Source organism: Aedes albopictus, chromosome 2, assembly GCF_035046485.1.
Source record: "Aedes albopictus strain Foshan chromosome 2, AalbF5, whole genome shotgun sequence".
In the NCBI taxonomy this organism is placed as follows: Eukaryota; Metazoa; Arthropoda; class Insecta; order Diptera; family Culicidae; genus Aedes; species Aedes albopictus.
The window spans coordinates 176665433-176680015 of record NC_085137.1 but is presented as its reverse complement, the minus strand read 5'-3'; the positions used below and the strand labels follow the sequence as shown (position 1 = coordinate 176680015).

The following is a 14583-nucleotide window of genomic DNA, read 5'->3' as shown; positions in this document are numbered from 1 at the left end:
TAGATGACGCCTACACTCATAGCGACTACCTGGCGGTTCGCTAGGCCCTAGTAGGTGAAAGGCATCATACCTCAACGACGAGGAGCATATTTAGGGAGGTGCTTCGCCGTGATAAAAAGTGGCCATTTGGAAGAAGTGATCTTGCGTGTTTTCGATACCATTAATTATAACATAAGGCTCCAACGCAACGGCACGTTACTAACCTTACCGGTCAGGCTAAGGACTGAGTGGCCTTTGCTGTACATAGTAGCCGTCTCCATTCTACTCGGTCCATGGAATTGTGCCTCCAGTTCCGCACTCGGCGAAGGGTCCGCAGATCGTCCTCCACCTGATCGACCCATCTAGCTCGCTGCGTACTACGTCTTCTTCTATTGGTCGGATGACTCTCGAGAACCATTTTAGTCGGGTTGCTATCCGACATCCTGATGACGTGACCCGCCCATCGTAGCCTCCCGATTTTCGCAGTGTGGATTCTCTCAGCAGCTGATGCAGCTCGTGGTTCATTCGCCTTCTCCAAGTCCCGTCTGCACTCCGCCGTACATGGTACGCAGCACCTTCCGTTCGAAAACTCCAAGGGCGCGTTGGTCCTCTGCACGTAGGGTGCATGTTTCGTGCCCATAGAGGACTACCGGTCTAATCAGCGTTTTGTAGATAGTTAACTTTGTGTTACGGCGCACTTTATTCGATCGTAGAGTTCTGCGGAGTTCAAAGAAAGCTCAATTTCCTGCCACAATGCGCCTCTGAATTTCTCTGCTGGTGTCGTTGTCAGCGGTCACCAGTGAGCCCAAATACAATAAATTCTTCAACCGCCTCGATTTCATCACCGTCGATATAAATTCGGGGTGGCGGGCGCGGTGATTCCTCCCTGGAGCCCTTTGCTATCATGCAGTTTATCCGGGAATCCGTATTCGTGTATAATCTGTCATAGCTGTTCTCGATCGATTGCATCATACGCCGATTTGAAATCGATTAATAAGTGATGTGTGCGAACGTTGTATTCGCGTTGTACCAGCAACACCTGGCGGATGGCGAACATCTGGTCCGTTGTAGCGCGTTCACCCATGAATCCAGCCTGATATTGCCATACGAACTCTCTTGTAATCGGTGATAGACGGCGGCATAAAATTTGAGAGAGTATCAGGCAGCGCTGAGCAGTGTGATCGGGCGGTAGTTCCCGCAATCCAACTTGCCACCCTTTTTATAGATGGACCACACGATACCGTCCATCCATTCCTTCGGTAATACTTCCTCCTCCCAAATCTTGGTAATGACCCAGTGTAGTGCTCTCACCAGTGCTTCTCCGCCGTATTCTAGAAGCTCGCTTGGTAGTGGATCTGCTCTAGCGGCTTTGTTGTTTTTCAACCGGCCAACCTCCTCCTCAGTTTTTTGGAGGTCAGGAGCCTGTGCACATACTCCTCTGTTACCACGCCACCTTCGGTACTTGCGACGTTGCCATTGAGGTGCTCATCGTAATGCTGCCGCCACCTCTCGACCACCTCACGCTCGCTCGTGAGAATATTCCCGTGATTATCTCGGAACATGTCGGCTTGTGGCACAAAGCTTCTGCGCGAGCGGTTCAGCTTCTCGTAGATCTCGTTCTTCCTGCTGGCGCTTCTTCATCCGGAAGAGTGAGTTCTGCCTGTTCCGCGCCTGTTTGTAACGTGCCTCATTCGCTCTCGTACGGTGTTGCAGCATGCTCGCCCATGCCGTATTCTTCTCGTTTTTCAACTGTTCACATTCGCCGTCGTACCAGTCGTTTCTGTGATTCGGAGTCGCGAAGCCTAGTGCTGTAGCCGAGGTACTACCTATGGCGGATCGGATGTCCCTCCAGCCATCTTCAAGTGTAGCTGCGCCAAGCTGCTCTTCCGTTGGTAGGGCCACTGCTAACTGCTGCGCGTAGTCTTGAGCCACTTCTACGTTATGCAGCTGCTCGATGTTGTGCCGCGGCGTTCGACTTCGACGCGTGGTAAATAATAACTGTCGAAAGTTTTGAGCGCATGTATACAACGGCTAGTGATCCGAATCTATATTCGCACTGCGGTATGTGCGGACATTGATTATATCCGAGAAGAATATACCGTCGATTAGAACGTGGTCGATTTGGTTTTCTGTTTGAAGGTCGTGTGATCTTCATGTGGCTTTGTGGATATCTTTGCGGGGCAAGAAGGTACTTCGGACTACCACACCACGGGAGGCTGCGAAGTTTACGTATCGTTGGCCGTTATCATTCGATACGGCGTTCAGGCTGTTTTGCCCAATAGGCTCCTAAAGTCCTATCGAGTTTCTTGTTTTAAACCACAATATATGGTTCAAGAGTACATATTTACTCAATTTTTGACGTTTTTATTAACCGTAGTTGAAAATATATAATTTTTATTTTTTTAGCCTTTTGTCTCGTCCCTAGCTTATAACACATACTTTGAGTAATTTTTTTTCACCGTGTATGTCAGATAGGAACATTTTTGAAATCCCAGTGCGAAAAATGTCGAGCTCAGTCACACAAGGTAGACCTCAAATGTCAAAGTAGAACTATTTACCATTTTACTTATTTCGAATTTTCTCATTATTCCTTTGTTTTTCAAGTTCGAGTAAAGTACAATTTCGATTAGAATACCATGCTTGATCGTATTATTCAATATAAGCGAGATTTCGTCTTTAATTTTAGGACCCTATTACCAGTCTGTACATTTCCTCTTTGGGCTGCAAAACGGTGAGTCGATAAGGAGAGCGTCCAGTATAGCTCTGGTCTTCACATGTTCCTACCTCATGCTTCCACGGGTCAAGCGATGACAAAGACCGCCAGCTAAGAGTTGTGTGCTTAGCTGGTAGTGCAGCCTGGGCACTGTTGTCCTTCTGACTTCAGCTAGATTGAGGAGGTACGATCCGAGCGTCTGTTCACCAAGGAGGTGCGGCTCAAACAGCGTCTGTTCTGGCATCCAGCGGCTGAGTAAGAAACGCTGCACCACGCCCAGCTAGATCCAAGGTGGTAGCCCCATCAGCGTGGTCGTCCCAGTGTTGGTTGGGACGTTAAACAGAACTGGCACGATGGCCCTCCGGCGAGACAGGAGTGTTGGCGTAGGCCCAATAAGCCACCCGTAAAAATCCCCATTGCGAATAACATAGGAGAAAATACGACTCGATACAATCGGCAAAGACCCACGTGACGAAATAAGGACTACGATTGGAAACTTGGAACATGGAATTGCAAGTCACTAGGTTTCGCAGGATGTGACAGGATAATCTACGACGAACTACATCCCCGCAACTTCGACATCGTGGCGTTGCAGGAACTTTGTTGGACTGGACAGAAAGTGTGGAAAAGCGGGCATCGAGCGGCTACCTTCTACCAAAGCTGTGGCACCACCAATGAACTGGGAACAGGATTTATAGTGTTGGGCAAGATGCGACAACGTGTGATCGGGTGGCAGCTGATCAACGCATGTTGAGAGTGAAGGGCCGTTTCTTCAACTACAGCATCATCAACGTCCACTGCCCACACGAAGGGAGACCCGATGACGAGAAAGAAACGTTCTACGCGCAGTTGAAGCAAACATACGATGGTTGCTCGCCGCGTGACGTGAAAATCGTTGTCGGCGACATGAACGCACAGGTAGGAAGGGAGGAAATGTACAGACCGGTAATCGGGCGAAACAGCCTGCACGCCGTATCGAATGATAACGGCCAGCGATGCGTAAACTTTGCAGCCTCCCGTGGTATGGTAGTCCGAAGCACCTTCTTCCGCCGCAAAGATATCCATAAAGCCACCTGGAGATCACCCGACCATCAAACAGAAAACCAAATCGACCACGTTCTAATCGACGGTAAATTCTTCTCAGATATAACCAACGTCCGCACATACCGCAGTGCGAATATAGATTCGGATCACTACTAAGTCGCTGTATGCATGCGCTCAAAACTTTCGACAGTTATCACCACGCGTCGAAGTCGAACGCCGCGGCTCAACATCGAGCAACTTCGTAACGTAGAAGTGGCTCAAGACTACGCGCAGCAGTTAGCAGTGGCCCTACCAACGGAAGAGCAGCTTGGCGCAGCTACACTTGAAGATGGCTGGAGGGACATTCGATCCGCCATAGGTAGTACCTCGGCCAGTGATCCAAAATGTACTATCAAAAACTGTAGTTTGCATGATAATCGTGGATGTATGGTCTTGACTATCATGCAACAAAAACATTCACGTATGACCAGATGAAATATTCATGGGTGACTGTGACATTTTTTTAATCACGGCAAAAAATGTAGTGGATTTTCAAATTGAGTGAACTAATGAAATACCAGTGGTTCCGAAAACTGCGAACGGGACATGCGTATAATTTAGGAACCGGAAGTGTGAAGAAGCGGAGACAAAGATTTTCGGATTGTGCGTTCCGAGGGTCATAACCACTAATGGAGCAGGGGAACAAAAGTCAGTGGCTCCCAACTGAATAGTTACGGCCCACGTCTAACAAATCAAAAAGTCTCATGCCATACGGATATTTTCAGACCTGGCTAATTGAGCTGATGTTGAAACCCGATATCCTAGGCCATTTTGGAATTAAATATGGCGCTTGGGGTTTCTGGGACAATACAGGGACACTACTGAGGGTTTCCGCCATCGTCAAAAACGCCTTTGTAACGACTTTGAAATCAAATCCGCTCTGAAGCTTCTTGGAATGTCTCCAAAATCCCCCTAAAATTCCCAGAAACCCCATGTAACGCACCTCAGACCCTCCGAAACCCCAGAAAACGCCATGTAACGCCTCCGTAACGTTACTGAAACCCGCTGAAAATGCTCTGAAGCTTCTTGGAATGCCTCCAAAATCCCCCTAATACCCCCAGAAACCCCATGTAACGCACCTCAGACTCTCCGAAACCCCAGAAAACGCCATGTAACGCCTCCGTAACGTTTCTGAAATCCGCCGAAAATGCTCTGAAGCTCTTTGGAATGCCTCCAAAATCCCCCTTATACCCCCAGAAACCCCATGTAACGCATCTCAGACCCTCCGAAACCCCAGAAAACGCCATGTAACGCCTCCGTAACGTTTCTGAAATCCGCCGAAAATGCTCTGAAGCTCTTTGGAATGCCTCCAAAATCCCCCTAATACCCCCAGAAACTCCATGTAACGCACCTCAGACCCTCCGAAACCCCAGAAAACGCCATGTAACGCCTCCGTAACGTTACTGAAACCCGCTGAAAATGCTCTGAAGCTTCTTGGAATGCCTCCAAAATCCCCCTAATACCCCCAGAAACCCCATGTAACGCACCTCAGACCCTCCGAAACCCCAGAAAACGCCATGTAACGCCTCCGTAACGTTTCTGAAATCCGCCGAAAATGCTCTGAAGCTCTTTGGAATGCCTCCAAAATCCCCCTAATACCCCCAGAAACCCCATGTAACGCATCTCAGACCCTCCGAAACCCCAGAAAACGCCATGTAACGCCTCCGTAACGTTTCTGAAATCCGCCGAAAATGCTCTGAAGCTCTTTGGAATGCCTCCAAAATCCCCCTAAAACCTCCAGAAACCCCATGTAACGCATCTCAGACCCTCCGAAACCCCAGAAAACGCCATGTAACGCCTCTGTAACGTTACTGAAATCCGCTGAGAATGCTCTGAAGCTTCTTGGAATGCCTCTGAAATCCCCCTTAAACCTCCTCAGACCCCAAGTAACGCCCTTGACACCCTCTAGCACGAGTTATCCGCATTTTTCTTTCGCAGTTTTCGGAACCACTGGAACTCCAACTCTACATTTCAAAACTGTCATTTCGTACTCCCATCATCTTGATTTGTGTTACAATCATGGTGCCAAATGCTACATTCATGGTAGACGACATTGATGCATCGACGGCAGCATGAATGTAGTGTGTGACGGTAGTATGCAACATTAGTCATGACGGTAAAGGCGTTGCGACGATAATGAAAAAAATGTACTATACGGTTCACTGACCTCGGCTACAGCACTAGGCTTCGCGACTCCGAATCACAGAAACGACTGGTACGACGGCGAAAGTGAACAGTTGAAAAACGAGAAGAATGCAGCATGGGCGAGAATGCTGCAACACCGTACGAGAGCGAATGAGGCACGTTACAAACAGGCGCGGAACAGGCAGAACTCAGTCTTCCGGATGAAGAAGCGCCAGCAGGAAGAACGAGATCGCGAAGCGATGGAAGAGCTGTACCGCGCTAAGGACACACGAAAGTTCTACGAGAAGCTGAACCGCTCGCGCAGAGGCCTTGTGCCACAAGCCGACATGTGCCGAGATAATCACGGGAATATTCTCACGAGCGAGCGTGAGGTGGTCGAGAGGTGGCGGCAGCATTACGATGAGCACCTCAATGGCGACGTTGCAAGTACCGAAGGTGGCTTGGTAACAGATCTAGGAGTATGTGCACAGGACGAAAGACTTCCGGCCCCTGACCTTCAAGAGATTGAGCAGGAGGTTAGCCGGTTGAAAAACAACAAAGCCGCTGGAGCAGATCAACTACCAAGCGAGCTTCTAAAATACGGTGGAGAAGCACTGGTGAGTCACTACACTGGAGGAGGAAATATTACCGGAGGAATGGATGGAAGGTATCGTGTGTCCCATCTACAAAAAGGGCGACAAGTTGGATTGCGGGAACTACCGCGCGATCACACTACTCAGCGCTGCCTACAAGATACTCTCTCAAATGTAATGCCGCCGTCTATCACCGATTGCAAGAGAGTTCGTGAAGCAATATCAGGCTGGATTTATGGGTGAACGCGCTACAACGGACCAGATGTTCGCCATCCGCCAGGTGTTGCAGAAATGCCGCGAAAACAACGTGCCCACACATCACTTGTTCATCGATTTCAAATCGGCGTATGATACAATCGATCGAGAACAGCTATGGCAGATTATGCACGAATACGGATTCCCGGATAAACTGATACGGTTGATCAAGGTGACGATGGATCGAGTGATGTGCGTAGTTCGAGTATCAGAGACAATCTCGAGTCTCTTCGAATCTCGCAGAGGGTTACGGCAAGGTGATGGTCTTTCGTGCTTGCTGTTCAACATTGCTTTGGAGGGTGTAATAAGAAGAGCGGGGATAAACACGAGTGGGACGATTTTCACGAAGTCCGTTCAGCTGCTTGGTTTCGCCGATGATATTGATATTATTGCTCGTAAATTTGAGACGATGGCGGAAACGTACATCCGACTAGAGTGAAGCCAGGCGAATCGGATTAGTCATTAATGTGTCGAAGATAAAGTACATGATGGCAAAGGGCTCCAGGGAGGAATCACCGCGCCCGCCACCCCGAATTCATATCGACGGTGATGAAATCGAGGCGGTTGAAGAATTCGTGTACTTGGACTCACTGGTGACCGACGACAACGACACCAGCAGAGAGGCGCATTGTGGCAGGAAATCGTGCCTACTTTGGACTCCGCAGAACTCTACGATCGAATAAAGTTCGCCGTAACACGAAGTTAACCATCTACAAAACGTTGATTAGACCGTTCGTCCTCTATGGGCACGAAACATGAACCCTACGTGCAGAGGACCAACGCGTCCTTGGAGTTTTCGAACGGAAGGTGCTGCGTACCATCTACGGCGGAGTGCAGATGGAAGACGGGACTTGGAGAAGGCGAATGAACCACGAGCTGCATCAGCTGCTGGGAGAACCAACCATCGTCCATACCGCGAAAATCGGGAGGCTACGGTGGGCGGGTCACGTCATCAGGATGTCGGATAGCAACCCGACTAAAATGGTTCTCGAGAGTCATCCGACCGGTACAAGAAGACGTGGAGCGCAGCGAGCTAGGTGGGTCGACCAAGTGGAGGACGATCTGCGGACCCTACGCAGAGTGCGGAACTGGAGACAAACAGCCATGGACCGAGTGGAATGGAGGCGGCTACTATGTACAGCAGAGGCCACCCCGGCCTTAGCCTGACCGGTAAGGTAAGTAACATTTCCTCTTTTCCTACCTGCGCGTTCATGTCGCCGACAACAATTTTCACAGGTCACGCGGCGAGCAGCCATCGTATGTTTGCTCTAACTGCGCGTAGACAACTTCTTTTTCGTCATCAGGTCTCTATTTGTGTTGGAAGTGCACGATGATGATGCTGTAGTTGAATAAACGGCCCTTAACTCTCAACATGCACATCCTTGCGTTGACCGGCTTCCACTCGATCACACGTTGTCGCATTTTGCCCAACACTATAAATCTTGTTCCCAGTTCATTGGTGGTGCCACAGCTTTGGTAGTAGGTAGCCGCTCGATGATCGCTTTCCCACACTTCCTGTCCAGTCCAACAAAGTTCCTGCAACGCCACGATATCGAAGTCTCGAAGATGTATTGTATTTTTTACGAATAATCAGACTTTGGCGACGAAAATGAACTCGCCATAATATGGTACTAACACAGACAAACAGACGTAACACTCTGATAATTCACATCGTACACCGATTTAACGGACATTTTCAAAATTTGATAGTTTGCCAACTGCCTAACCGTGGCGCTCGCATCGGTTTTGTTCGAGTTTGACGTTTGCTCACTACCGCCACCTAGTTGGTGGTTGGCCAAACATAGGCCTTTTAGCATTGGGCGAATATGTTTCTGTGACTATTTTTTAATCGAAAAATGTTCGAAGTGTTACGTCTGTTTGTCTGTGGTACTAACCTAACATATGACACTTGTTCGCCTTCTTTCCCCGATTCAGGCGAAACCAGCTGATTTTGTTGAACTGGTAGTTGAGAACAATGAGGATGAATGTATGTAAACATCGGTACCAGCTGGTTTTGTTCGGGCGAGTTGCTAAAACCCTTATGACTGAGAGTGACAGCGAAAACGAAAGCAAAATCTGAGAACGACGAAATTTATTACATCAACATCTAAGTCGATAAAAAAAATCGCAATAATTCTTCGTAGATTATCTTGTCACATCTTGCGAAACCAAGTGACTTGTTCCATGTTCCAAGTTTCCAATCTTAGTCCTTTTTTCGTCGCGTGGGTCTTTGTCGATTGTATCGAGTCGTATTTTCTCCTATGTTATTCGCAATGAGAATTTTTAAATAGACACTACACCGTCTTCAACCAGAGGTTGTATAGACTGAACAAGCACTTACATAAGACAACGGACAACACACAGTGGCCCAGTGGAGAATTTTCCGTTCGACGAAAAGCTTTCCCCGACTGGAGCGGGAATCGAACCCACACTCCTGAGGCTTACGAAACGTCTAGATGACTGACGCCTCTAGCCGCACGGTCACGAAGCCCACATTTTTACGGGTGGATTATTGGGCCTAACGTCAACACTCCTGTCCCTGGACCCTTCTATCGAACAATTGATCGCGCGGAAAACATCATGGTGGCGTAGCTATCGTGGTGTTGGAGTACTGGATAGGGTCCTAGCCCCCGGATGGAAAGAGGTCCTCATCAAAGTCCTGGGCAGGTAGAGGACCCATGTCAGAAAGTTATTCTTCGTGCAAGCCTGAACCTGAATGCATCGTTCTAGAAGCTCAGCCTTCAGGAGGTCAAATCGCGGTGCTCGCGGTGTCAGTTCTCAGTTACTAACTAACAGAGCAGTTGGAAGTAGGCGTGGTATCGACCCTGCTTGTCTCCGAGAACAAAGGGAGTGGTAAGGGCACCCAATAACCTGCATAGTGCATGCATAGTTTAGCTTAGAGTCCGTCAATGGAACTTGGATGTCGATCAGTCGCCCATGACGCACAGGTAGAAATTCTTGGTCATAACGCATCACCTAGTCTTTGGCTTGAAGGCGGCATTTATTAATTGTCGATCGCTAAGAACAATGTAGTCGGCGTCGGTGGTGTAGTGGTAAGCGTGGTTACCTCTCACCCCAGTCGATCGGGGTTCAATTCCCGTCGACGCCGATGGGATTTTCTGAGACATAAAATCCGTGATCACGCCTTCCCTCGGATAGGAAGTAAAGCCGTAGGTCCCGGCCCGTTGATGGGTTCGATATGTAGGGTCCTCAGGTGTGGTGGCTGTCTCCCTGGGGCGTCGGAATTTAAGGCTTAGCTCCTAGACCCAGCCGACGTAAAAACACAACTGGCGCCGAACGGTGCTAGTTGACCAGAAAAGAAGAAGAAGAAGAAGAACAATGTAAAATTATGGACGAGAACGGTGTTGGCAAGCGTACCAGATAGATCAGAGCTACGGTGGACGGTAATGCAAAACTGAGTGTTGAGCGCGATCGATGGTGGGAAATGGAATCCGCAAATCGTGTACATAGGGTATTGTACCATTTGGGCAGGTGTACCTATTTTGGGCACTTGCCGCTATAACTAAGTCAATTTCATACCGATTGATTTGAGTTTTTGTTCAGGGTTAGATACTGTACGTGCCTAACTCGATACAAAATTTCAAATCAATCGGTTTGAAATTGACTTAGTTATAGCGGCAAGTGCCCAAAATAGGTACACCTGCCGAAATGGTACACGACCCTATTATGGATGATATGGATTAATGCTCAGCTCTCAAAAAGAAAGGTTTGTACCTAAAAAATAACTACAAATTCACCAAAGCATGAACTTAGGCCAAACCCTTCTAAAATAAATAAGTTCATTATGCACGAACAAACATAAAATTTGCTAACAAACCGACAATGTTTTTTAACCCCTTTTCCATACGCCAAGAAACCCGACGCTCCCCATTTCCTCCGTAGGTATCGCGATAAGGAGCAATAAGATCACAGAGCACCGCTAGTCTGCTCTCAGTGATACATTTTCCATCGACATCTCCGCTATCATCCGTACAAGGTGGTGGTGGGCTCTCCCAGTTAGTATCCAATTTACTGCGCGTCTGGCTGAACGTCTCGTGAAGTGACTACCTGCCTGCCACACTCCACCCACAATCAGACCTAGAGCGCGCTCGAGCCGACGTCGTTCAACGCACGGTTACGAGGAGGAACATTTAGAAGTCGGAGGAGCCCACAAGCCATTCAGAGGTTACTCGCGCAGTTCAACACACGTTCTCGACTCTCTCCGGTGGCGCTCGGCGCGGCACACAGGTCGTCGCGTACAGTTTTACCTGCGCAGCATTTGTAATAAGCAAGAGCCATCGAGCGATCGCCCATCATCATCATAGAATAAAATCAGTGCTCCTCGGCTAGGATCGGTTCATTCCTTTGCGAGTTCATAGGGGTAGTAGATACCACCGGTTATAAGCTTTCGACGGCGTGTGTGAGTCGCGTGCGCTGGGTAGATCCTTACTTTACCTAATCGATGATCGGTCGGTCGATCGGCGGCGGTGGTTGGTGCGTTTCGAGACGCGTGCTCGAGTTCTAAGAGCTTGCAGTGTGTGCAATTCCTTCTTCCTACTTCCCGGTTAGTTTCAAGTGGATATTGCAGCTGGATAGCAAACATTGAAGTGGTAATTCTCGGAGCTACTACACAGGTGACGAAACAATCGGAAACATTCATAAACACTTTCGTACCGGGCCGTTCGATAAATATTGTGACAAACGAGAGTGCTCTTTCCTACAAGTCGCCCTCCTTAGAGAGGTGCTCCAAACGTGATTTTTGCATTCTAAACGAGCAATTTCATCCGTCAGATGAAATAATAGCTACTTCGGATACAAATTAGTTTACTACCTTGGGCGATTGTGAAAACGCCTGAACCAGTGCAATAGTTTAAGTGAATGTTAAAGTAATTTTGCAACGAGTTGCCAACTAAAAAAATACCGTATCTGCCACTGGTCCAAAATCTAAGTGAAGTGAGTCAAGCCAACATCATTTCCATCAATAATTCACAAATCTCAAGTGCGAAAGTGTACGCCGTTAAAATGCGTTCCATGATTCATATCAGTGCCATCGTAAGCGTGCTCTTTATTGCTGTTGAAATTTTCGCGGAACAGCCGAGTGATATAACAACAGCGACAGAGGCTTCGAAAGTCGCCGAAACCACCCGAGCAAATCTTGCCAATGAGACCGAGTACGTGGACACGGCTCAGCTCATCAAGGAGTACCACAGTACAAACCCTGCGGACAATGATACCGCCACTACCGTAGTTAGTAGCAGCACACCAGCAGCGCCGGAGCACTCTAGTATAAGCAGCACCCCCGCAGAGAACGTCACCGTATCGACTCCGGCGACGGCAGCAGCGGCGGCAGAGAACAAAACGATGACCCCGGAGGAGATCCAGCGGCTACTGCTGCCGCCTGCCAAGGTCGAGGCCAGTATACTGCACCTGAACGCATCGGACGAGGTGCATGAGAAGATTATCAAGTAAGTCATTTAAATTGTACTGCACCTCACCGTATGTACCCTGGGTAACAACGCGCCGCCGCCGGTGCGGAACTGAGCGAGCGCGTGTTGCAGTGTGTGCATCGCATGTGATCATCACACTTTCGCGCGTATCCTTGCTTCGCGGATACGGAGTGGAGGGAGGCTTGCGTAGGTGTCATGCTCCTTGACGATGATCACGCTATGCGTTGACTTTTGATTGAGTATGTTGTGTTTTCTTTTACTGTTTCGAATTAACCTTTTGCGCGTGAACATAAAGTGTGAGCTTTAAACTTGTTGTATATATAAGAGTTACAAACTAATTTATACGTTATATTATGTTCATATTCATGCTAAGATTAAATTATTGTAGCTATGCGTTTTGATCATGTTCTTCATAACCTGTACATCTGGTTTCAATCGAAAAATTTTCCACAATCATTTGTTCTAGTGCAATTATGCACAATTCAAAATTTATGAAAATCGAACTTTTTCACACAAATTATATCTACGTGATTCGATAGATTTTTGACATTTTACAACGCTGTATCAAAACTTAAACATGTTTCTTGATATTTTTATACTAGCCTATTTGTTAGTTTTGTTAATGTGCGAAGCATATTGTGCACTCTTTTACTGGTTCCAAAAACAAACATTTTTTATTTGTTCAGCACATCAAAACAAATACACTTTAAGAACAGTTGGGAAAACAATACAGTTTATTTTTGATGATAGAGAAAATTTGTTTCCCTTAAGTTTTTTTTTTATTTCTTTAAGAATTTATCTAAAATTCTGTCAGAAATTCTTCCAATGACTACTTATGGATTCCCTCTATGCGTTGCTTCAGGAATTTCTCCAAGCATTCAATTAGAAATTTCCCAAATGACGAATTTCGCACCAACTCGGCTTCGGGGTTGGCAGCACCCCCTCAGAATGTAATGAAATTTTGTACCTTTCAAGACTTTATCTTTTCAAGCAACTGCATATTTTGTTTTTTTGATTAACCTAACGAAAACTTTTTCATGGTATTTTTTTAGCGTGTTGCGCAATAACTCGTACAGTAATGTATCCAGAATCCTTATAACAATCCATTAAAACTTAATGAGCTTAACTACTTTGTTTTTTTTATATCTTAACGAGCTTGACATTGAAAACATTCTAGACTACGATTTGAAAAGGGCTTAAGAAAAATTTGCTTTTAGGGTTTTATATTAATTAAAACGCATGTGTTTTGCTGAAATATGTACATATATGCAGCCATTCCATAGAAAAACGATGTACACTGAAGTTTTTTTTACGACGGTAATGGTACCGCGTAAAAAAAACCGCAAAAAAAACCGCGTAAAACCCGCGTTATTTCAAAAAACGTAAAAAACGCGTTATTTAAAAAAAAAACGTCGATAAAAAAGTCAAGCCATTTTGCGCATGTTTTTGAAAAAACTCGGTTTTTAAACGACGGTTTTTGAAATAACGCGGTTTTTTTACGTCGTTTTTTAAAACATGTAAGCATTTTGTATGAAAATCGACCGTGTACTTTATTCTGTTCAGTACTGTATCAAAGTTGATAATTTTGTATGAAAATTGGCTTTCGCTTCTATTTTTATGAACGCAGCTGTAAATGAGAAAATATCATAAAGAAACTCTTCACATATACATAAGACATTCTTAAGAAATTATAAATTGCCGTAAAATTTTTATCGTTTGTTATTCCATATAAGCGTTGTTTTATTCATTTGATTATTCAGTAACATTTTAAAGGAAAACGCTAGGGGTTACATTTTTTATACTTTAAAATTAAAAAAAAATGGTTACATATTTTCAAATTAATTAACCCACGCACCTTCTTTGCGTTTATGTATCTATGCTTTCTACACAAATTTCTTCAAGACAAAAATGTCCAATATAAGATGCGAACTTTATTACTTGTTAATTTCGGAAATGCCGTCAGGGCTTCTTTCTGGAACTTCTAAGGAAATATCTCTCACAAGATTCCTTTTGTATTTTTTCAGGGTATTCCTTTTTGAATTTCTCCCGGAGAGTCATCCGGATTTCTACCAGCATTTTTTCAAGATTCTTGAGAATCTTCCAGGATTCCCAAATTCCGATCCATTTCTCCTGGAGTTTCTCTCAGGAATCCTACGGAACTTCTTCCAGAGTTTTTTTCCAGTTTTGCTCCTAGAATTCCTAGTGAAATTTTCCCGGAGTTCCTCCTACGTTTTGCCCAAAGATATTCTCGTGGGATTTCTATCGGAATTTATCCCGAGATCTCAACAAAAGTTTTTTTCAGGATACATTGCTGATGTTGTCGCTATATTTCTTTTTTTGAGTTTCTTTTGGGATTCCTCTTAAAGATTTTTCGCAATTCCTTCCGGTA

The 14583-nt window shown here is 46.2% G+C and overlaps 1 protein-coding gene across 2 annotated transcripts in view; it reads left to right on the top strand.

Annotated features, from left to right (window-relative positions):
* Positions 1–10770: 10770 nt before the first annotated feature.
* LOC109397521 (pH-sensitive chloride channel 2-like) overlaps positions 10771–14583 on the top strand; it is a 67739-nt gene continuing 63926 nt past the window's right edge. Inside the window, exons 1-2 of one of the 2 annotated variants that reach the window (XM_062850777.1) lie at positions 10771–10995; positions 11317–12212. In XM_062850777.1, coding sequence (XP_062706761.1) covers positions 11770–12212 — 443 coding nt within the window. In that variant the 5' untranslated portion in view covers positions 10771–10995; positions 11317–11769. Of the gene's footprint in view, positions 11129–11316; positions 12213–14583 lie in introns of both variants that reach the window. The other variant, XM_062850776.1, reaches the window with a different exon arrangement.